Raw genomic sequence first — 25310 nt, 5'->3', positions numbered from 1 at the left:
GAGGATTTGTGGATTAAGGTTATAGTGACCAACAGATTACAGTGAGAGTTACTGTCTGAAGAGAGACTGCCACTTGGCTTTATTTGGTTTCTGTCCATTTTTCCAAGAACACGTCCTGGGATACAAGTCCGAAGGAGTGATTTTTAAAACATGTCCTAAAATGAGTGTTTATGGAAACTTCAGGAATACTTTGGGAGTAGATTTCCTCCAAACAAAACCAAAACCAACACATTTTAAAAATCGAAAGTGAAAATAGGTATAACTTGTTGGTGACTAATCATTGGAGAACCCGGTTTGGTATTCGACCAGTGACTAGACTGAAAGAAACTCATCCTTTGGTAGTTTTCTTCTTTTATTCTTTCTTTCTTTTTTTTTAAAAGGAAGCAAACTGTTGATCCGCGAGCCATCCATTTGAAAAAGGCTGAAGGCGCTTCCGGACAAGGGAGCCCCAGCCAGGCCCCGAGGGTTCCAGCGACTACCCGCGCTGCCAGCGAGGTTTCCGGGAACCTGGGCGCGGCGCTCGGCCGGCCGAGGCGCGTGAGTGGGCGACCCCTTCCCGCGCTGCCGTTCCTGCTCCTAGTGGGCCCGGGCTGGAGAGGCCGTGAGTGGCGACAAGGCGGGCTCCGCGGGGCCGGGGACCTCCGGGAGGGTTGAGGGTTGGTGGGGACGCCTGGCGGAGAGTGGGGGGGTCGTTGGCTCTGCGCCCTCCTCCCCTGCGCCGCCCTCCGTCGCTGCCCGCTGCCGAGGTCGTGGGGACCACCTAGCCGCCGAGGGGGCGCGGCTGCCCCCTGCCCGCGGGGCTTTCTGCCTGCAGTCCAGGCCTCTGACCCCGTCTCCTTTGCTTTGCTTCATTTAGGAAATTGAAACTTAAAATGGTTTGTGTTTCCCCACCGTTTCTGTAGTGTCTCTGGAGAAAGTTCTTAGGAAAACAGATTCCTTAGGGAGATTTAGTCTCTTGGCAGGCGCAGGGTTTGGCAGTCGTACCTGATTTTTCAGAACATACAGGGATTTTATTTAAAGAGACATCCAAAACAGAATGTGGTGTTCCCCTATCTATGCGGCATACATAAGGTAAAAAACAACAAGAAGCAATCGTGTCTGCATCTCCACCTCCTTTTTTCCTGCCTTTGCCTCATTTCCTTGTTTTTGCTGCCAGGCATGCGTAAGGGAAGCTTTGCCTCTATCAGTCCTGGCACCACAGTGAATATGTTAGGGAAATAGGTGGTGAACAGGTGGAGGTGATTTGTACTGTTTTTTTCATTTGCTGCCATAATAAATTACCATGGACTCAGTAAAACCTTAAAAGCTACAGATTTATCTTAAAATTATGTATGGGGGATTTCCCTGGCTGTCCAGTGGTTAGACTTTGTGTTTCCATTCCAGAGGTCGTGGGTTTGATCTCTGGTTGAGGAGCTAAGGTCCTACATGCCCTGCAACCTGGCCAAATTACCACCAAAAAAAAAAAAAAAAAAAAATTCAGTATAAGTCTGGGTGGGCGTCGCTAGGTTAAAATCAAGGTGTCAGCTGCTCTGCCTGCCTTTCTGGAGACTAGTGGTGTGAACCTGTTTTCTCGTCTTTTCTGCTTCTATAGATTGCTCATCTCCTTTGGCTCAGTGGTGCCCTTTCTCCATCTTCAAAACCAACAGCATTGCATCTCTCTGACTATTTTTCCCTTGTCACGTCTCACTCTGATTCTGCTCTTCTGCCTTCCTCTTTCACTTTGAAGAAGGACCCCGGTGATTACATTTTTCCCCACCAATAATCCAGGAAGAGCTTTATATTATAAAGTCAGCTGTAAATTAGCAACCTTAATTCAGTCTATAACCTTAGTTCTCCTTTGCAGCATAACCCAACATTTTCACAGACTATGGGGGCTAGGATGTGGACCTCTTTAAAAGGGCCATTATTTTGCCTACCTTTGAGTGCATAAAAGGAAAGCTATTACTATACATCCCATTCGTCAAGGAGGGAAAGTATCCAGATACTAGATATGCTGTAACAAGTTCTGGGAATATGATGTAGTAGACCATTTATATGAGTTAAATGTATTATGGAGAGCTTTTATTACAAGCATTTAAGAATAGACTTAAAAAAGCAGTTAAAGAACGTTGCAGTTTCTGCTTTCTGGAAATGTAATGAGAACATTGCATAGAACACTGCATGCCCCAGGTGTCCGGGGCTGAGCAAATACCTGAGTCAAGATACCAGGCAGTCCTATAAACATTAAGTGTTTTCAGTATGTGAACTCGCTCTCTGAATGGATACAAGGAAGAGGGAATGTAGTCCCTGGCCTCAAGGTCATGACCATCTTGCCATGGAAAATGACACAAGTACACAAATAAAGCTCCCCAAAAGAGGTGATGGGGGAGAAGTAACATCATCTGGGGGAATCAGAAACGACTTCAAGAACTTGGGTGGGGAGGGGGGGATTTGGGATGGACATTGAAGAACAGTAGGATTTCACTAAGTGGAAATTAAGGTTGGCAGGGGAGGGAGGATGTGACATTGAGGGACATGAGGGAGAAGAGAAACCCTTAGATTGTTCAGTATGGTTAAGGAACCTGGTCCAGGAGTTGTCTAAATAAGACTCAGTTCAGTTCACTTCAGTCGCTCTGTCATGTCTGACTCTTTGCGACCCCATGAACTGCAGCACGCCAGGCCTCCCTGTCCATCACCAACTCCGGAGTTCACTCAAATTCACGTCCATTGAGCCGGTGGTGCCATCCAGCCATCTCATCCTCCGTCGTCCCCTTCTCCTGCCCCCAGTCCCTCCCAGCATCAGAGTCTTTTCCAATGAATCAACTCTTTGCATGAGGTGGCCAAAGTAGGACTGCTACTGCTAAGTCGCTTCAGTCGTGTCCGACTCTGTTCGACCCCATACACGGCAGCCCAGTAGGCTCCTCTGTCCCTGGGATTCTCCAGGCAAGAATACTGGAGTGGGTTGCCATTTCCCTCTCCAGTGCATGAAAGTGAAAAGTGAAAGTGAAGTCGCTCAGTCGTGCCCGACTCTTAGCGACCCCATGGACTACAGCCTACCAGGCTCCTCCATCCATGGGATTTTCCAGGGAAGAGTACTGGAGTGGGGTGCCATTGCTTCTACCTTCTTCTAGTCTTCTAGTTAGACTGCTGCTGCTGTCACTTCAGTCGTGTCCAACTCTGTGCAACCCCATAGACGGCAGCCCACCAGGCTCCCCCATCCCTGGGATTCTCCAGGCAAGAACACTGGAGTGGGTTGCCATTTCCTTCTCCAATGCATGAAAGACTAGTTGGGGTTAAATTGTGTAAGATCTGGGATGAATACGGTTGTAAAGACTCTGCAGTTGTTGATGCAGTAACAACTACTAATATGTATCTTAAAAAATTTTTTTTGAACCCTTTCAAACTTACAGAAAAGTTACAAGTAACAACTTTTCTTTTTCTTGAGTTATTTGAGTGTAGGTATCATGACCCATTAACCTGGAAGTCTTGAGTATTTATTTCCTGTAAGAAAAAAAAAAGAAAAGGTGTTCTTTACATAACTACAATACAGCGATCAAGATCAGAAAATTAATATAGGTACATTAATGCCATCTAATCCTTCAATCTAGTTTGAATTTTGCCAGTTGTCCCTGTTACATAGTGTATAGCAAACAGAGTTAAGAATTATGCCTGGTGTTTAGTTACGATGTATCTTTAGCCTCCTGTCTGGGACAGTTTCTCAGTCTTTACTTGGCTTTCATGTGCTTAACACTTTTGAAGAGAACAGGTCAGTGTGTTTCCTGTTTCCTCATTCTTAGATTCAGCTGATGCATCTTTGGCAGGAATATCACAGAAGTCTTGCTGTGTTCTTGGTGGGCCTATCATATGTCAGATAATTTGGATGTATCTCATTATTTACTTTGACTACTTCATTATAGTGGCGTCTGCCTGGCTTCTTCACTAAAATTTACTCCGTTCCCCTTTGAAATTAATAAGTGTTTTTTTGGGAAGTATTTCTTTTGTTATTGTTTTGCTTTAAGAAGCTTTCTTCATAGTGACGCCCAAACTGAAAACAACCAAATACCCACCACCAGGAGAATGGATAAACCAAGTGTGAACTATCCATGCAAGGAATACTACACAGCAATAAAAAGGGATAAGCTACTAATACATGCAATAACATGAACAAATCCCCAAAACATGTTGAGTTTAAAACTTTAGCACATATAAAAGGATACATGCTAAATTATTCTACTTATGTGAAGTTCAAGAACAGGTTGCTTAGTGTAAGGAAACTTTAACACAATTTAAAGATATCATTTCTTGAGTACAAACTATGTTCCTAGCATTCTTTTGGTACTGTTCCAGTATCGTTCTGGATGAAGTAGGGCATACTTTTGAGAACAAAACAAAAATCACTGCCCTTGTGGTGCTTATATTCTTGAAAATCAGCTTGATATGTTCAGTGCAAAAGGGCATGCTGATAGTTACCCCTACTGAAGTTGTTGATCTCCTGCAGAGCTGGTGAGTGCCAGAACTGGTGAGTACTCAAAACACCTAAGTGATTGAGATTGCACTTGAATTTGGTTAGCAGTACTTGTGGGCAAGTATTTTAAGCTACTTAAATGGTCCTTTTTTCATGAAAATATCAATCTATCTGTTTTAGTACTAAGTGGATTTAATTATTACTGTCATTTATCTCTATGCTTAATCAATTTACCCAAATTTTTCCAGTAAGAACCCCCTCAAGCTGGACTCCGTTCTTGTGACATATTCTCATCATTCTTTGAGCACTTTTTGCTTTCTGGCATCATAAGATGCTTGTCTTATACCTTTCCTGTCCCAGTTCTAGAAACGGCCATTTCTCTGAATAGCCTTGGTTCCTGGTAGCTGAGAATGGTATTAGAAACCAATTTCTGGATGCTAAATGTGCTCATTGCTATTGTCTTTGTTTCCAGGCCCTTTTAGCAGACAGAACTGGGAAATATCACATGTATGCACACTTATACCTATATTTAAATTTCTGTATTTTCCTATCAATCCATCAGAAATCATGAGGTTATACTGATATCTCCAGTTCCATTTCATAGCATTAATTCTATTTTTCTCCCTTTCCATATTTACAGTCACCTTCTCTGACAATGAAGAACCTGGCTCCTATTGTCCTCCACATTTTTACTTACTTGATAAATCATGTTTATGTACCTTTGGCCACTGGGAGCCTCTGTGCTCATCTTGTGTATTCCTGCCATTTTGAGGGCTCCTTTTTGCTCAAAGGAGATCCTTTCATTGGAAAATAGATTAGAAGCCAAGATCTAGGTGCTTCATGACTGCTGATGCTTCTTTTTTTCTTTTTCTGGTGTTACTGAAAAATAATTGACATACACCACTGTACAAGTTTATAGCATGATGGCTTGACTCACACATATTATGAAATGATTACCGTATTAGGTTCTGCTAACATCCATCTTGTAATATAGATACAATAAAAAAAAAGACAGAAAAAAATTTCTCCTTGTGATAAGAACTCAGGATTTACTCTCTTAACAACTTCCTTATGTATCATAGCAGTGTTAGCTACAGTCATCATGATGTACATTACATACCTACTACTTATTTATCTTATAACTGGAAGTTTGTAGCTTTTGACCACTTTCCTCCAAATCACCCTCCATACCACCCTCTACCTCTGGTAAGCACAAATCTGGTCTTTTTCTTCTATGAGTTTTATTTGGTTTCGGTTTTTTTTTTTTTTTTTTTAGACTCTATATATGAGATCATACAATATTTGTCTTTTTCTGTCTGACTTAACATCATGCCTTCAAGGTCCATCCATGTTGTTGCAAATGGTAGAATTTCCTCATTTTTTTATGGCTGAATAATATCACAATGTATATAATCACTATATATATATATATATATATATAGACACACATACACACAACACTTTGTTTATTCATTCATCCACTAATGGACACGTAGGTTGTTTCCATGTCTTGGCTATTATAAATAATGCTGCAATGAACGGGGGATACAGAAGTCTTTTCAAGTTAGGATTTTCTTTTCCTTTGGGTATATTTCCAGAAGTGAAGTTGTGAAGTTACAGGACCATATTAAACTAAACAGCTTCTGTGCAGTAAAAGAAACCATAAACAATGTAAAAAGACAGCCTATGAAATGGGAAAAAATATTTCCAAACCATGTATCTGATGTATGTATATGTACAGTGCTTTCATGTCAGACTCTTGGCCACCCTTTTGACTGTAGCCCGCCAGGCTCCTCCGTGCATGGAATTTTCCAGGCAGGAAAATCCAGTCCATTGGAGTGGGCTGCCATTTCCTTCTCCAAGGGACTGTTTTGATCAGGGATCAAAACTGTGTCTCCTGCATCTCCTGCATTGCAGGTGGATTCTTTACCTGCTGAGCCACAGGGGAAGCTACAGTATATCTGATAAGGGGTTAATATCCAAAATATATAAAGAACTCATGAAACTCAATACCAAAATATAAAATAACTCAATTAAAAACTGGGCAAAAGGACTTAAAAAGACATTTCTCCAAAGAAGGTATATGATAGATCTATAGGAACATGAAAAGATGCTCAACATTACTAATCACTAGTGCAAGGTAAATTGAAATCCCAGTGAGATAACACCTTACATCTATTGGAATGGCCATCATCAAAAAGACAAGAGTTAACAAATGCTATGAGGATGTGGAGAAAAGGGAACCCTTGTGCACTCCTGATGTGAATGTGTAAATTGGTGCATTCACTATGGGAAATAGTTATGGAAAATCCTCAAAAAATTGAAAGTAGAATTACCATATGACCCATTTTTTGGACACTGCTTGGGTTCACACTGAGTAAACTAAGCCATAATTAATTTTTTGCTAATCTTCTATTGTATTTTTAAAGAGGAATACCTGTCTTTTCTGTTTGTTCTATAGGAATAGTGAGAATTTAGTCAGTTGAAATCTTGGAAGATTGTGTTGATAGACACATTATTAATATGCTTCTAAAACAGTAAAAATAGTTGTGATATTCCTTGTGTCATGTTTGATCTGGGACTTCCTCATTTAGGTAAATTCATATGCAGGCAAGACTTTTTACTCTTTTGATGCCAGTCTGATAAAGCCTATGAGCTTTTCTCAAAAAGTATTTTAAGCAGTCTAAAAGAAAATACAGAGAATTATATAGGAAACCAATTATATTGAAATATGATTATCAGTGTTATTTAAAAAGCAAATTTTTAATTTAGTAATGTATACCAGTATACTGATACCTTCCCAGGTGGCGCTAGTGGTAAAGAACCTGCCTGCCAATGCAGGAGACCCAAGAGGCTGGGGTTCGATCCTTAGGTCAGGAAGATCTCCTGGAGAAGGGCATGGCAACTCACTCCAGTATTCTTGCCTGAGAATCCCATGGATAGAGGAGCCTGGTGGGCTACAGTCCATGGGGTCGCAGAGTCGGACACTGAGCGACCAACACTTTACTTCACTTTCTACTTTACCGGTATACTACAGTTGATTATAAGACTGTATTATTATGATCTTCGCTGGGTCTTCGTTGCTGTGAGGGCTTTTCTCTGGGTGTGGTGAGGGAGGGCTACTCTAGTTGCAGGGCTTGGGCTTCTCATTGTGCTGGGTTCTCTTGCTGCAGAGCATGGACTCTAGGGCACAAGGGCTTCAGTAATTGAGGCACATGCCCTGGTGACTTTTGTCACGGGTGTTGCAAATACCATGTGACCTGTTGCCTATATTCATATTTGAAGACAATGCCATTTTAATCAGAGATTTTTAGCAATAAATATGAATTTTTTTTTTCATGTTCAAGTGTATGAACTCAGGGGAAGTTTTATGAAAACCTCTGTTATCATAGAGGAAAGGTGTTTGGAGATATTTTCACTCTGTTACATTCTTGGAGTATAATAAGGAGAATTAAATATTTAAATTAAAGCCTTTGGAAAAAGTCTAGAGGACTGAAATAATAGTCTTTTAAAATGGAGCGTCGCAATGGTGAATGGAATTGTTTCCTTAATTTCTCTTTCTGTTTTCTCATTATTAGTGTATAGGAATGCAAGGGATTTCTGTGTGTTGATTTTATATCCTGCAACTTTACTATAATCATTGATTAGTTCTAGTAATTTTCTGGTGGAGTCTTTAGGGTTTTCTATGTAGAGGAAACAATTCCATTCACCATTGCAATGAAAAGAATAAAATACTTAGGAATATATCTACCTAAAGAAACTAAAGACCTATATATAGAAAACTATAAAACACTGGTGAAAGAAATCAAAGAGGACACTAATAGATGGAGAAATAAACCATGTTCATGGATTGGAAGAATCAATATAGTGAAAATGAGTATACTACCCAAAGCAATTTATAGATTCAATGCAATCCCTATCAAGCTACCAACAGTATTCTTCACAGAGCTAGAACAAATAATTTCACAATTTGTATGGAAATACAAAAAACCTCGAATAGCCAAAGCGATCTTGAGAAAGAAGAATGGAACTGGAGGAATCAACCTACCTGACTTCAGGCTCTACTACAAAGCCACAGTTATCAAGACAGTATGGTACTGGCACAAAGACAGAAATATTGATCAATGGAACAAAATAGAAAGCCCAGAGATAAATCCACGCACATATGGACACCTTATCTTTGACAAAGGAGGCAAGAATATACAGTGGATTAAAGACAATCTCTTTAACAAGTGGTGCTGGGAAATCTGGTCAACCACTTGTAAAAGAATGAAACTAGAACACTTTCTAACACCATATACAAAAATAAACTCAAAATGGATTAAAGATCTCAACGTAAGACCAGAAACTATAAAACTCCTAGAGGAGAACATAGGCAAAACACTCTCTGACATACATCACAGCAAGATCCTCTATGACCCACCTCCCAGAATATTGGAAATAAAAGCAAAAATAAACAAATTGGACCTAATTAAACTTAAAAGCTTCTGCACATCAAAGGAAACTATTAGCAAGGTGAAAAGACAGCCTTCAGAATGGGAGAAAATAATAGCAAATGAAGCAACCGACAAACAACTAATTTCAAAAATATACAAGCAACTCCTACAGCTCAACTCCAGAAGAATAAATGACCCAATCAAAAAATGGGCCAAAGATCTAAATAGACATTTCTCCAAAGAAGACATACAGATGGCTAACAAACACATGAAAAGATGCTCAACATCACTCATTATCAGAGAAATGCAAATCAAAACCACTATGAGGTACCATTTCACACCAGTCAGAATGGCTGCGATCCAAAAGTCTACAAATAATAAATGCTGGAGAGGGTGTGGAGAAAAGGGAACCCTCTTACACTGTTGGTGGGAATGCAAACTAGTACAGCCACTATGGAGAACAGTGTGGAGATTCCTTAAAAAACTGGAAATAGAACTGCCTTATGATCCAGCAATCCCACTGCTGGGCATACACACTGAGGAAACCAGAAGGGAAAGAGACACGTGTACCCCAATGTTCATCGCAGCAGTGTTTATAATAGCCAGGACATGGAAGCAACCTAGATGTCCATCAGCAGATGAATGGATAAGAAAGCTGTGGTACATATACACAATGGAGTATTACTCAGCCATTAAAAAGAATACATTTGAATCAGTTCTAATGAGGTGGATGAAACTGGAGCCTATTATACAGAGTGAAGTAAGCCAGAAGGAAAAACATAAATACAGTATACTAACGCATATATATGGAATTTAGAAAGATGGTAACGATAACCCTATATACGAGACAGCAAAAGAGACACTGATGTGTAGAACAGTCTTATGGACTCTGTGGGAGAGAGAGAGGGTGGGAAGATTTGGGAGAATGGCATTGAAACATGTGAAATGTCATGTATGAAACGAGATGCCAGTCCAGGTTCAGTGCACGATGCTGGATGCTTGGGGCTGGTGCGCTGGGACGGCCCAGGGGGATGGTATGGGGAGGGGGGAGGGAGGAGGGTTCAGGATGGGGAGCATGTGTATACCTGAAATTTTTTTAATTAAAAAAAATAATAATAATAAAATAAAATCATAAAAAAAAATGGAGCGTCATATCATGATTGAGATGAGAACTACAAAGGAATGTTAATACCTATTGTTTTATTATGGTATTGAAATGCAAAGGATTTTTAGAACCTTTTAAATATTTATAGATGTGAAAGTTATTTTAAATACAGAATTTGTTTGAATATAATTCACATGATAATAAAGACTTTGGTGGTAGGGGAAAAGATATAGCAAAGAAGAGATGATTTATCCATAAAAGGGTAAAAGATATTTGTTCTTCTTGACTTTGTGTGTATGTACCATTTTTGAAGTATTTATTTATTTTAATTGGAGGCTAATTACTTTACGAGATTGTGGTGGTTTTTGCCATACATTCACATGAATCAACATGTGTTCCCCATCCTGAACCCCCCTCCCACCTCCCTCCCCATCCCATCCCTCAGGGTCATCTCAGTGTACCAGCCCTGAGCACCCTGTCTCATGCATCAAACCTGGACTGGTGATCTGTTTCACATATGATAATATATATGTTTCAATGCTATTCTCTCAAATCATCCCACCCTCGCCTTCTCCCACAGAGTCCAAAAGTCTGTTCTTTACATCTGTGTCTCTTTTGCTGTCTCACATATAGGGTCATCGTTACCATCTTTCTAAATTCCATATATATGCGTTAATGTACTGTATTGATGTTTTTCTTTCTGACTTACTTCACTCTGTATAATAGGCTCCAGTTTCATCCACCTCATTAGAACTGATTAAAATGCATTCTTTTTAATAGCTGAGTAATACTCCATTGTGTATATACACCACAGCTTTCTTATCCATTCGTCTGCTGAGGGACATCTAGGTTGCTTCCAAGTCCTGGCTTTTGTAAACAGTGCTGCAATGAACACTGGAGTATACATGTCTCTTTCAATTCTGGTTTCCTCAGTGTGTATGCCCAGCAGTGGGATTACTGGGTCTTATGGCAGTTCTATTTCCAGTTTTTTAAGGAATCTCCACACACTTCTCCATAGTGGCTATACTAGTTTGTGAAGTATTTATTTTTTATAATAATTAGGGAGTCATGGCAGCTGATGAAGATAACAAAGAACAAGTTCTTAAGGAATGTGAGCAAGCTGAAGAAATTATGAAAGATAAACAAAACCAGGTAAAAAGGAAAAATTACTGAGTACTATTAAAAATTGACTTATATCTGTTGGTTTTGCAGTGAGGCATGTTTCATATGTCTTTGTCTAACATTAGCTTGAATTTGGGAGGATATTAGGGTTTTCAGTTTTTGTTTTTTTTTTTTTTTACTTCTAGTATTCAAGACTGACAAGAAGAATCACATTTCTATTCTTTCTCTTACGCAACTCACATTAACTGCTTTTTCACTTCCTCTCATTTCTTTGACTTGCACCTAGAAGTTAAGAGCTTTGTTAACAATTATATGATCAGACCCAAGATGGAATGGAGGCTATGCTTTAAACTACCTAAGCTATACTGTGGAAAAAAAATCTTTAATTGCCCCAGACTAACATATGTCCACAATTATGGTGCAATTTAAAATTCATGTTGGAGTCACAAATAGCTAGGAACGAGTTGGTAGAGCACTGAGCTAAGATTCAGAAGCCATGGGTCTCAATCCTTGCTCTACTATAAACATTTCTGTGACCTTGGTCTAGCACGAAAGGTGGTTTCCTTGTTTGTATGATAGAGATAATAATCATTGGCAGTGGTAGGAAAATCAACAGATAATGATGTATAACATTATATAAATGTTTATTCATGTGATCATATTTATTCTGAGACTATCTAATGTTCTTTCTTTGCCTTGTTCAGAGAGAGAAATTTTGCTTCTTTAACTCATTTGGAAAATGAGGTTGAGGCTCTTTAAATTTGGACTGTTATTTTATTTTTTAGAAATTAATTAGTGAAATTACAAAGGAAAATATTCAGTTAAAGGAGGAGATCCAAAAACTTGAAGCTGAGTTACAGGAGATCACCAGGACCTCCCAGGTACCCCTTTAATTATTTTTGTATCTCATTTTTAACAGATGCTATTTTTTTTTCAGAAAAAGAAATTTAATGATACAGAAGTCATTTCTAAGACATTATGATCATTCATGTCACCATTGTTTGCAACAGCTCCAAACTGAAAACCACTCAACTCTCCCTCCATAGTAGAATGAATTTATAAATTGGGGTGTATTCACATAATGGAATACTGCACAGCAATGAAAATGAACAGGCAATAACTATATGCAATAATATGGATGAATTTCATAGACACAGTGTTGAGCCAAAAAAGAAAAAAGAGGGCATACCATATGCTTTGACTTAAGTAGAGCACAAAAGCACAGTGTTAGAAGTTAGTATGGTGTTTACTGTTAGAGGCAGGTAGAAACTGGAAGGGAACCCCAGAGGGCTTCTGAGTTGTTCGTCTTGTTCTGATGATTGATCTGGTTGCTGGTCACAGGTGCGTGATCTCTCTGTAAAATTTCATCTTGCTGTACATTTATGCTGGGATTCCCTGGTGGCTCAGATGGTAAAGAGTCTGCCCGCATTGTGGGAGACCTGAGTTCAATCCCTGGGTCCGCAAGATCCTCTGGAGAAGGAAATGGCAACCTACTCCAGTATTCTTGCCTGGAGAATCCCATGGACGGAGGAGCCTGGCGGGCTACAGCCCATAGGGTCGCGAAGAATCGGACACGACTGAGCGAGTTCACACACTCAGTCACTCACACATTTATGCTAATGCATGTTTTAATATTCATGTATACATTAATACAACACACAGCCCCCAATGATGGTCATTATCAATCACTTTTGGATCAAATTCTTGGTCTTCTAAGTTCTTTCATTGCTCTCCTCATCCAAGTAATAATTTAAGTGAGTTTCACAGTTTTAAAAAAAATTGGAAGAGTATTTTCACCATTTAAATTGTTTCTTAATTTTTCCTTTGTTTGAATTAGACAGCTCTCACTCCTTTTTTCTTCATCAAAACCCAGATTGTTAAAATACTTAAAGCATTATCACTTTTTATTTCTGAAGTTGGGGGTAGAATGTTAAATATCAAAAGTGAGGTTTCTTGTGTTTGTGAGGTTTAGAGAAGTCTCTGTTAAGATCCTTCATAATTTTTAGACCGGAGCTAGAATCACTTAATCCTACAACCCAAAAGGGCCTTGGGAACCCAGCCAGCTCAGTTGATCAGCTTCACAGAGGACTGAAAACTGGGGTCTAGGGACCCTGAGTGCATTGCTCCCTGCCATGGTGCACTCAGGACTAGAAGCAGGCATTCTCACTCTCACTGGGGAAAGCTCTTGACAATTCTGGGTATACTGGATATTTCTCCATTATTGGGAAACTGTCTTTTCACACTGCAGATTGTTTTGAAATCAGACTTACGGTAATCAGAAATTCTGCCAAAGTGACATGTCAAATTGTAGAATAAATGTCAGATTAGACCAAATGACTCATTGGCTCTTTCTAATCTCTTCATGATAACACTTTTTCTTGCAACATGTAAAATGACCATGAGAAATAGAAATGAAAACGCCTGACTCATTTGTGCCTTTATGTGTGATTGTACTGTCTGTTCAGGGTTTCCCTGGCAGCTCAGTAGTAAAGAATCTGCCTACCAACGCAGGAGACATGAATTTGGTCCCTGGATCAGAAAGATCCCCTGGAGAAGGAAATGACAACCTACTCCAGTATTCTTGCTTGGACAGAGGAGTCTGGTGGGCTATAGTCCAAGGGGTTTCAAAAAGAGTCAGACAGGACTTAGAGACTAAACAACAAAGACCTGTTCATCCTAGTGATTTTCAGCACCTAAGTATAACCACTTAACTTTATCCTCCAGATTTTTTTTTTTTTTTTTTTACAAATCTTGCTAGTGGTGTCCTTTCACATTTTTTAAACCTAAGTTGTGGGAATGGTTAAAAAGTTGATGGACAGGTGTTGAGGAAGGGGGAATTTAAATTTGATAAATTTTAAGTTACTGAACTGAATTTAGGAGTTTCTCTTTGGATGACATTACCTGAGTTTGCTGTCAAAATAACTGCAGTATGCACCCATGTCTATTTCATACCTCTTTGCAAGGAGACCAAAGATACTGTGCAATGATTCCTTTGTGAAACAGCCTATTATTGGCATAGTTGTTTAGAAGATACTTTTCTGCAGGAATGATGTAGGCTTAAGACCTGAACAACACACAATATTGACCAGTTTAAATATTGATTGAATAGAAAAAGTGAGAGACTATATACTTACAATTTCATCTGTGAAATAATATTAAAGGATCAGCATTTGACTAGATTACTGAGTACTTTTCTGGGAAGAAGCAATTACTAGTGATAATAAATAAGACGGCACTCAGTGTTCTGTGGGGTTCTGATGTCAGTGGAAAATGAATTATTGGATGATCGATCACATTATTATTGGAAGGACTTAAGTTACTTCTTGTGTTGATTTTAATCAAACCTTTCTGTTTGAATTAGATTAATGAGGATATTCCTGAAACAAAGATAAAGTTCACATCTGTGGAGAATCCTGAGAGTGACAGCGAGTTTTTAGATATCTCCTATTCATGTCAAGTGAGCTCAAAAGTCCCTTATGAGCTGCAAAAAGGACAAGCACTTATTACCTTTGAAAAAGAAGAAGGTATGACTAATGTTCAAAAACTTGACCGTGTTACCTTTAGAAAGCACTGGGACTTTCAAAGAGTTTTTGTAGATATTTGGCCATTGCTTTAGAATTTTTATATCATTTCGTCTCATCCTCACAGGGGTGCCCTGAGGTAGATATGATTATCCCTGTTTTACAGACCAGAAAACAAGACTCTGAGATGTTGAGTGATTTGAACATGATCACTAGCGCAGAATATGAGCGCTCTAGAAAGCAAACCCGTGTTGTGATGTCCAATAGCAGCATTTTTATACTCCTCCTGCGACCTGCAAATGATAATACTAGTAATAATGTTTCAAGGTAGCAAAGCAGAGAGTTCTGACAGACATGATCTCATTTTATACTCACATGACTCTGTAAAAGTAATAAGATAGAGATACTATTTACATCATTAAGAAACCAGATTCACAGATGTTTAAGTGATTTACCTAAGTGCACAAGGCATGAGGGAGAAGGCAATGGCACCCCACTCCAGTACTCTTGCCTGGAAAATCCCATGGATGGAGGAGCCTGGTAGGCTGCAGTCCATGGGGTCGCTAAGAGTCGGATACGACTGAGCAACTTCACTTTCACTTTTCACTTTCATGCATTGGAGAGGGAAATGGCAACCCACTCCAGTGTTCTTGCCTGGAGAATCCCAAGGACGGGGGAGCCTGGTGGGCTTCCGACTATGGGGTCGCACAGAGTCGGACACGACTGAAGCGACTTAGCAGCAGCAGCAGCACAAGGCATGAGAATGAAAAGAGCTCTGGAGTCAAAGACTTGGAGTGGGACCTGATGTTTGCCATGGTGTGGAACCCTCTTGAGAACTGGGGACACCTTAATGAGGAGAATCTAGCTTTGAATGCCAGATTTGCCTCTTTTTTTTTTTTTTAACAAAACAAAACAGCACTTTATTTATTTATTGACTGCGTCGGGTCGTAGTTGCATCACTTGGGATCTTTGTTGCAGTGCGTAGGCTTAGTTGCCCTGTGGCATGTGGGATCTTAGATCCCCAACAGGGAGTCCAACCCATGTCCCCTGCGTTGGAAGGCAGATTCTTAACCGCTGGACCACCAGAGAAGTCCCAGTATTTTATTTATTTGTTTGACTGCACCAGGTCTTAGTGTGGCACATGGGATCTAGTTTCCTGACCGGAACCGACCCTGGGCTCCCTGCATTGGGAACAAAGAGCTGTAGCCACTGGACGGCCAGCGAAGTCTCCAGCTTTGCCTCTTTATAGAAGTGTAGTTTGGGTTGGGTTCTTTATAAATCTCAAGTTTTTATGGCAGGCTTTGTGACAGTGCCTACCTCATGGGGTTGCTTTGAATATTAAATAAGAAGTGTTGAAAAAATACTTAGCACAGTGTCTGATACATAAGAAACACTTAATAAATGTTAGTTGTCATTATTGCTCCATGTTAGAAATTTTTCAGTTAAGGAAACAAGAGCTTGCTTGCATAGGGTCCATGCAGGTGGTAAACAGCCGAGCTGCGAACCAAACCCCAAGTAGCCTTGTCCTTTCTACTGGACCACTACTCCTCTGAGCAGGCCACCGTCTGGGCCTCTGTTCTCAAGTTTGTCAAGTGATGAGTGGGATCAGATAGTCTTCACAAGCCTTTCCAGTGCTCAGCTACTGGGAGTCTATGATTATAACTCATGTCTCCTGATGCCTGGTTAGTTACTATAGCCTGAAAATAAATAGAAAGGCATGCTGGCAGGTCACTATATGCACACACTCTTTGTCCACCCTGGCTCCACCCCTGTAGCTGTGGATGGAGGGTGAGGGCAAGAGCCCTGTTGGCTGTTGGCAGTGGTCACTGGGATATAACTGAAAGATGGAAGTGAGGCTTTGGAAAGTTGGGATCCCACATAGAAATTACCTGGGGATGCTGAGATTAAGATTCTCTTCAGAGATAGCTGTGTCACTGCTTCCACCCTTGGCATGACTCTGACGTCCTGCTCCTCTGGGACAACTTTGGGTTCCTACACAAATCAACAGGAGTTGCCTTTTGACAGTCAGAGTCACAAGGGTTGAAACACAAGTAGTGCCTCTCAGCTGTGTCAGATCACCAGATGTTGGAGGTTTGGGGGGCGAGGGAGAGGTGGGGATTGGGAGGGAAAGGTCATCATCTAAGTATTACTTATAGTTGGCCTCCTCTGTTATTTGCCTGTTGTCATTAACAACAACAAAAACTCTATAATTCAAGTGATAGAGTCATATGATGGTACGAGGCATCTGAATTCCCACATGGCGACGCCCTGTTTTCCAGCCCTGTTTCTCTCTTTTTCTGGCTGTGGTGTGCTGTCTGGTTGTCATAAACACATGAGAGGTTTATAAGCCCAGGATTGGGCATCTTTTGTCTTCATGACATATTAGAATAAACAGCTCCAATATCAACAAAGTGTTATAAACTCTCATGTCACACAGTTTAAAAAAACACATACATGCATTTTAAACTGACATATAGTTGCTGTTAGATTTTAATGATTTTTGGCAAAATTATGTTACTGACCCTTTCCTATTTGCATGGATAAATTAGATTTGATAGTTTTGTGATCAGTATACCAAGGCTATTGACTTTTTAATGAATGATCTCAAGAGCGTTTTAGTGAAAGTAGAATTCTTTGTTAAATATGACCTGCCATCCAAAAAAAAATGAAGACTCACTCTTTGGTATTTAAGTCTATGTGGTCTTTAATATGTAATCTTTGGGAAAGACAGAGATAAGAACAAATATTTATTTCTATGGTGCTTGTAACATATTAAGAAGAAGTGAGAAATGATAAAAAAGATTAATTGTCAGAATGACACTGATCTACAAAAGTCTTCCCAGCTTACTCAACCTGGAAGAAATTTCTGGCTGTGCTTTAATGTACTGAGGGAATTCTCTGATAATTCTGTCAGCAGTGGAAAGGAGGGGTGTTGACTGTACTGAATTTCTAAAGGATCATCAGGCTTGTCTCTTAAACTTGAGAATTTCTACATTGTAACTTTTTGCTGACGTATTTCGACATTAATATATCCTCGTTTGGTGGCAACACCATTATCATTTAGAAATCCTAAGAAAAATGTAAAAATAAGATCCCTGAAAATTAGAGAAAATTTGGGGACTTCCCTGGTGGTCCTGTGGTTAACAACCTGCCTGCTAATGCAGGGGATGCAGTTTTGATCCCTAGTCTGGAAACTAAGATCCCCACATGCCATGGGGCACCACATGCCATGGTGCACCACAGCTACCTAGCCCATACTCTAGAGCCAATGTGCCACAACTAGAGAGAAAGCCCCACTCGCCGCAACTCAGCATCACCAAAAATAAACAACACCAAAAAAACACTTTTTTAAAATAAAAAAAAATTAAAAGTTAAACTCTCCAGGATTATTTTTTGTTAAGCCAAATGTGTAAAAATGTATTGAAATACTGGAAATTAATACTTCCCAAATTATTTTTCAGTTGCCCAAAATGTGATCAGAATGGAATACCATCATGTGCAGGTACAGAATGAAAATGTGATGCTCACGGCCAACCCAGTTTCATTAAATTCAGGAGTCAAATTCCAGGTAACATGGTGATCAAAGCTTTTTAGAATGCTATTAAGCACGGACACTTCTCATCCATATTCCTGAACATGAAACAATTTCCCAGGTTCACGTAGGAGTGTCTAAAATGAAAATCAACGTTACCGACATTCCTGATGAACTGCCAGAAAGTCAGATGAGAGACAAGCTAGAATTGAGTTTCTCTAAGTCTCGCAACGGAGGCGGAGAAGTGGAGTACGTGGAGTATAACAAGCAGACCCGGAGCGCCCTCATCACCTTTGTGGAAAGTGGAGGTATTCCGGCACTGAGAGAGTTAAACAGTACTCTAGCGTTTAAGTTATGCTCTGCCAGGTCTGAAAATATTTCTTTTTCTATTTCTTTTACTTGGAATTATTAGGCAGCATAATAACAGGGATTTTTTAACCTTATAAAATGGTAGTGTCCTGAAAATGATTTTCCTGAATACTGTTAAGAATAAGATTAGAAATAACAAGTCCCTCCGTGTTAGTGCTTTCTTATCTCCCGCCAGGCATGGAGCCAGGTGTTTTATACATACATCTCCTCTGATCCACAGCACAACTCTGAATATAGGTGTTATATTCATTTTAATGATGAGGCAGCTAAGACATATGTAAGATAAGTAGCTTACCCAAGATCACACAGTGGGTGCGTGCCAGAGAAATTTTGCGACTCCATGGACTGTAGCCCGCCAGGCTCCTCTGTCCATGGAATTCTCCAGTCAAGAATACTGGGGTGGTTAGCCTTTACCGTCTCCAGGGGATCTTCCCGACCCAGGGATTGAATCCCAGTCTCCCGCATTGCAGGCAGCTTCTTTACCATGTAGGGCTTCCCTAGTGGGTCAGATGGTAAAGAATCTGCCCGCAGTGCGGGAGACCGGGGTTCAATCCCTGGGTCGGGAAGATCCCCTGGAGAAGGAAAAGGCTACCCACTCCAATATTCTGGCCTGGAGAATTCCATGGACTATAGAGTCCATGGGGTCACAAAGAGTTGGACACGACTGAGCGACTTTCACTTTCACACATATGTATCTATATGTATGTGTATATATATAAAACTGTCTCTTCCATCTCACTTTTTACCATTGACAAGGGTCTCTTAGATGGAGGGAATTGTTTCCAGGAAGAAAAAGGGGGTATTGGAGAGAAGAGCTGTTCCCTTTTTCAGTAGAAATGGACTTTTAAAATCATCTTAGGGAGGTTTACATTATTTTGATTAAAAATAAAAGATTCTCCAGCTGCTTCTGTTAATATGTTCAAGTGACTTTCTTTTTTATTAATTTATTTTTAATTGGAGGATAATTGCTTTACAATATTGTGTTGGCTTCTGCCATGTAACAATGTGAATCAGCCATAAGTATACATATGTCCCCTCCCTCTTGAACCTCCCATCAGTCCCCTACCCCATCCCCCAGGCTGTCACAGAGCACCACGTTGAGCTCCCTGTGTTATACAGCAGCTTCCCACTAGCTGTCTAGTTTACATATCTATTTTATTTTCAGTGCTACTGTCTCAATTCCTCCCAACTTCTCCTTCCCTCACTGTGTCCAAAGTCAAGTAATTTTCAATAAAAAAAAGTCTCTTGCTCTGGTTAGTTCTTAGGGCTTCTCCTGGGTTTACTACATATGATAGAAATCCAACCATACAATTAAAAGCCATTGCCTGATTCGGTTTTTTCATAATAAAAAATACATGCTTTTTAAAGAAAATTGAAATAATAAAGAACATTAATTTAATAAAAATTGAGACATTTCCTTAAATTTCCAAACTCCCTTTGTCCTGTTATGTAGTTATGGTTAGGTGAATGTTCTTCAAAATCTTTCTGGAATTGCTAGGTAATATGGTAATTCTATATTTAATGTTTGAGGAACTGCCATACTGCTTTCCACAGTGACTGCACCATTGCCTTCCTACCAGCAATGTATCAGGGTACCAATTCCTCCACGTTCTCGCCAGCGAAGGTCTGAACTCTTAATCACTGTACCACATTGCTGATTCAAGGTGGACTGGTGAGAGGAGAAAGGAAGTGGTCAGATATTCTTAAGAACTGTTTCTGTTAAACTTTATGTAATCTTGACACATTAGCTGTTTCCCCTCTAGGAGAAAAATGCTTCTAAAAATAATTCTGATTATTTTTTATGTTGGAGAAAACCGATGAATTTTTTTTAATTTGCATTCATGTTTTCTGGATGACATTCAGCACCCCTCCACCTTTGATTAACATCATTACAGAGGTTTACTGAATGTCATGTATCAGTTACAGTAATTTTATATATCTCATAGTAATATAGTAATTTTCTATAAATCTCTCACCTAAAGATAGAGAGAGAGTATTCTAATCATATTTTTCATGTATACTTCTTGAAAGATTGGGAAATACTGTGTTTTGTTAGGGTGGCTGGGTTACTTTTTGCAGATGGTTATCCCACTTTATGTAGCTCAAGATGGGTCTATCTGAGGCCTTTGTAGCACACTGTCCATTGACTGACTAATAGTTTAAGACAGATGGAGCTATCTAAGTCTTGTTATCATTTGGTCTTATGTTTTTCAAAACTATGTACTGTGAATTGTTTAAAAGGGACTTTCAGTTCAGTTCAGTTCAGTCGCTCAGTCGTGTCTGACTCTTTGTGACCCCATGAGTCGCAGCACACCAGGCCTCCCTGTCCATCCCCAACTCCTGGAGTTTACCCAAACTCATGTCCATCGAGTCGGTGATGCCATCCAGCCATCTCATCCTCTGCTGTCCCCTTCTCCTCCTGCCAGAGTTTCTTAAAAATTAATCACTCAAGTCACTGTTTACTTTAACATTCTATTTGAAGGAAGTTTTACCTTTGGTTAAAAATATTTATGATAAAGAAGAAAATGTCTATAATAAAGAAGAAAATAATTTTTAAAAATTTATTTCTAGTTGCTGACAAGATTTTGAAAATGAAAGACTATCCTCTTTATATAAATCAAAACTGCCATAGAGTTACAGTTTCTCCATACACAGAAACACACTTGAAAAAGTTTCAGGTAAAGTCATCTTTTTTCTTTCATTTTGGAAGCTAATTGCTTGACTCCCCATCCCCACAAAAATAAAAAGTTATGATTCTGTTTTCATTTGAATCTTATTTATGAGGGATATCAAAATAGTCTCTTCATATCTGCTTGGTACAGTATGAATTTTTCTATTTTAAGAATACTTTTTAATGTGAAACTGTACCTTATTTAATTGACTGTGGCACTATATTTTTGTATGTGAAGACATAACTACATTTTTCTCATATATCTACTATCATTGGGCATTAAAAATGGTTTTCCCTTCTTATTTTCTCTGAATTCATTATCTTTACTGCTGCTTTTTTCTGTTCCTAAAAGAAAGGTCATCTTTTCTGTTCCTGAAAGGTCATCATGATCTACCTAGTCTACAATCCTGAAAACTAGAACTCATGCCTAACTCTTGGTTTAGCGTCACCTCCAACATCCATTTAATCACTCAGTTTTTTCACTTCCACTTCTCACTACTTCTTTAACTGGTCTCTCTGTCCATAGAGTTGGCCTTCCTTTCCTCCACTTGTCACAATTCTGCCAGAGTTATCTTTCTGAAACTCACATCTAACTCTGATATTCTCTTCCTTGAAAAATCTTCCTGAGGCCCCTTGTCTCTCTTAGGGTAGTGTCCAAAATATTGAGCAGAGCTTATAAAATGTAAAGTTTTGCAATTAAAAGTTCTTAGAAAATTGCCATTTATCCTTTATTTTTCTATTTTCCTCCTTAGGTATTTTCAGGAGTATCTAAGAGGACAGTGCTTCTGACTGGACTGAAAGACCTTCAGACGACGGATGAAGAAGTTGTAGAGGATTTCATTAGCATTCACTTTCAGCGGGAGAAGAATGGAGGTGGAGAAGTCGAGGTGGTCAAATGTTCCCTCGGGCAACCTCACACAGCATACTTTGAAGAATAGACTCATGGAATCCTATGAAAGTTAGAGCTTCTGAACCCAACTTCCTGTCAGTGCTTGACAAAAATAAATGTCCCTTTCCTTAAAAAAAATTAAAAATGTAATTCTTTAGTATTCGTTTATTCTTAGATACAAAATATATTTCTGTGGTTTTAAATTCTTTGTTTTCAACTGTGCTGCATGTTTACAAATGCAGTAACTGTATTAAAAGTTTTGTTCATAAATTTTGTGGCTGGATGCCATGTCTGTTGAAAAAAACCACAAGTCATCCAGTTGTCCGCCTGCCACGTTGGCTCCTTCTGTAATAGTCTTGTGGGCTCCAGTCTGTTTTGGCTCTAGGTCCACCATCATGCAGACTTGACTCTTAACATTTCCCCAAAGAAATGTTGCATTTAGCAGTTTGTAATTTCTGTAGACTTTACTGACTTCTCAAGGAACTTCAAGTGTCGGGAGCCGAGTTAGGCATTACTGACAAAATGGAGGCATGGCCCTAACTGCCTCTCCTCATCCCACAGGCACGGTCCCAGGATGAAGGAGTTAGGTCTTGTGATTCTGACTTGTTCTTTCCTTTCTTCTGTTGAGTTGGCTGGAAAGAATGTTAAGGTGCTTATTGTTCTTGAGAGAAGCATGAGAAAGCACAAAGCCTTCTGCAGTTGTGCCCCAAAAAATAATCTATAAAGTAACCATTGACATTTGTTCAAGGATCTTTACAAAGAATGTTCCAGGATGAGCAGGTAGGCAGCAGCTTGAGACCATGGGAAGGATTGTTATCTGAGACCTGTTTGTGAGGGGAATGTTTATGGCAAAGGAAGTTTGCTGAGCTTAGGGTTTAGGAATAATTAAGAATAGCTAGAAGCCTTTTTAGGAGATAGTGAGCTTAAGATACTAGGGGCAGGCAGGATTTAGAAAGATAAGAAATAAACTGAGGAATGTGGTATGCAGACCAGACATAAGCATGAGTTACGATGTAATCACAAGTAAACAAGTCGCTGAAGCAGGAACTCTGTTTGAAGGGCAACAAGGAGACAATAAATCTGGATGCTGCTGCTGCCGCTAAGTCACTTCAGTCGTGTCTGATTCTGTGTGACCCCATAGACGGCAGCCCACCAGGCTCCCCCATCCCTGGGATTCTCCAGGCAAGAACACTGGAGTGGGTTGCCATTTCCTTCTCCAATGCATGAAAGTGAAAAGTGAAAGGGAAGTCGCTCAGTCATGTCTGACTCTTCGAGACCCCATGGACTGCAGCCTACCAGGCTCCTCCGTCCATGGGATTTTCCAGGCAAGAGTACTGGAGTGGGGTGCCATCGGGGAGCTGAAAATGTAAAACCACTGACCTAATGCTTTTGTCAAAGTATAAGAGAAGACCTGATCCTTGAAATAAACATGCAGTCCTGCGCCTTGAGTCAGAGGCTGCATCATTTTCTGCCGACACAGCTCATCTCTTCAGGCTGATTCCCTGGCTGCTGGAGCTGGACTCCGGCATTCAAGAGCAATACTTTTCCACTTTGCCCAGCATTTCATCCCACAGTCCCAAAGTCTTTCTCAGAGCTGAGTGTGGTCTTTCTCTTGAACTTTCACCCAGAATGCCAAGTGTCCCCTGATTCCTTTCAAGACACTCCCCCTCCAAATTGAACTTGTAAATACTGGAATTTTCTTTTACACTTATAATGAAAGTAGTCAGTTTAATGGATTGAAAAACCTTAGAATAGAGAGGTAAGTGCAAAGCTAGTGACTCATCACACATCTTAGAAGATGCTGGGAATGAATGTCTGCACCATACCTACTGGTTAGGGGATTAAAATTTAGCTGGAGAGAGACTGAGTTTATTTTCATCATGCTGTTTTTAACCTGCAGAAATTAAATGGGAAAATTCAAGGTTCCTTTTGAAGAAGGTGAAATTCGCTTTGGTAAAGAATATTTGGACAGTTTTAATCCTAATATGTTTCATGAAGAGCCAACAGCAGAATTAAATTCATATTAAAATGATGGCAGAAATGAAATGCTTTTAGAAAAGATTATAAACCTATCCAATGCTACCTGCCATCTAAAATAAATAAAAGGGAAAACTAAAGAAAAAAACTATTGGTTTTGCTTCTGATATTTTATTTTTAGGTTTTAAAGTTGTTATTGTGTGTGTGCTCAGTCATGTTTGACTCTTTTGTGACCCTATGAACTGTAGTCTGCCAGGCTCCTCTGACCATGGAATTTTCCAGGCAAGAATATTGTAGCGAGTTGCCATTTCCTCCACCAGGGGATCTTCCTGACCCAAGGATCGAACCAGAGTCTCCTGCATTGCAGGTGGATCCCTTACCACTGAGCCATTGGGGAAGGCCTTAAAGTTGTTATAGTACCATCAGAAATATTCATTACTCTCATATTTCTCTTTGGAATAAGAAATGGCACCTAAAAATTGGGCAGTTTATGATAAAACTTTGTGTTCACCATTTTAGGGGAAAAAAGTTCTTTAATTTTGTCAGTTGTTCTTTGGAAATAGTAAGATTATTTCAAGCTTCCCAAAATATTAAGAAGAAGAATTTAAAGAACCTCATTTAATCTCATAGCACAGTGGGTGTCATTTTGAATCTATAGCAGACTGCCAATCAGAAATAAATTTTTCCTAATATTTACAACACAGTTGGACACTGTCACTTTTGTTCCTCTGGGGGCCTTCTTCAGGCAGTAAAATTTAAATTTAAAATTTTCACAATGGTTTTGATATGTTACTTATTCTAGAAAATTATACTTTTCCTTTGGGTTCTTTCACCATTTCACCTAGTGTGATCTGACTGGAACTCAGAAATCAAGCATTGATGCTCCTGCTTATTTCTAGAGTTTTAGAGATTTTACAAGAGGAAGGTTTTCTTTAAAAATTTACCAGAAAATACTGTATTGACTATTTAATATATTGCATATAATGTTAATAATCCTTCAATTGTGCATCCAGGGTGAGCTAGCACCGCTTATTAATGTGTGAAAAGATTTTGTCAGTATATGTCAGGAAAAGACAGATATGTGAAGTTACATGTACATTTTGCTGTTTGTAGACTTATCAGTCCGGAGAGGCTAGGTCGCACTCAGATAACACAACCTTCCAAGTCTTGGAGACCTAGCAGAATAAAAGTATAATCGTCACTCAGGCTAAATATTCAGCAGAGATTAAGGGACTCTGTCCTGA

At 39.6% G+C, this 25310-nt stretch overlaps 1 protein-coding gene across 13 annotated transcripts; it reads left to right on the top strand.

Annotated features, from left to right (window-relative positions):
- Positions 1-22359, top strand: NMI (N-myc and STAT interactor). Of its 13 annotated transcripts, none has more exons than XM_086352793.1 (9): positions 1-256; positions 381-537; positions 11048-11137; positions 11893-11988; positions 14469-14631; positions 18090-18196; positions 18282-18468; positions 21101-21207; positions 21953-22359. In XM_086352793.1, the coding sequence occupies exons 3-9, from the start codon at positions 11054-11056 to the stop codon at positions 22136-22138; spliced, it is 930 nt and encodes a 309-aa protein (XP_086208919.1). In that variant the 5' UTR covers positions 1-256; positions 381-537; positions 11048-11053; the 3' UTR covers positions 22139-22359. The 13 variants fall into 13 exon arrangements, with proteins under 13 accessions (XP_086208919.1, XP_086208938.1, XP_086208948.1 ...); XM_086352812.1 differs by having other exon boundaries at positions 63-256; positions 381-533; XM_086352822.1 differs by lacking the exons at positions 1-256; positions 381-537 and adding an exon at positions 300-338.
- The last annotated feature ends 2951 nt before the right edge of the window (positions 22360-25310 follow it).

This window comes from Bos grunniens, chromosome 2 (genome assembly GCF_055505025.1).
Source record: "Bos grunniens cultivar Pamir isolate PY7600 chromosome 2, Bosgru_T2T1.0, whole genome shotgun sequence".
In the NCBI taxonomy this organism is placed as follows: domain Eukaryota; kingdom Metazoa; phylum Chordata; class Mammalia; order Artiodactyla; family Bovidae; genus Bos; species Bos grunniens.
The sequence above is the reverse complement of the archived record's forward strand: the minus strand, read 5'-3'. Positions and strand labels throughout refer to the sequence as shown.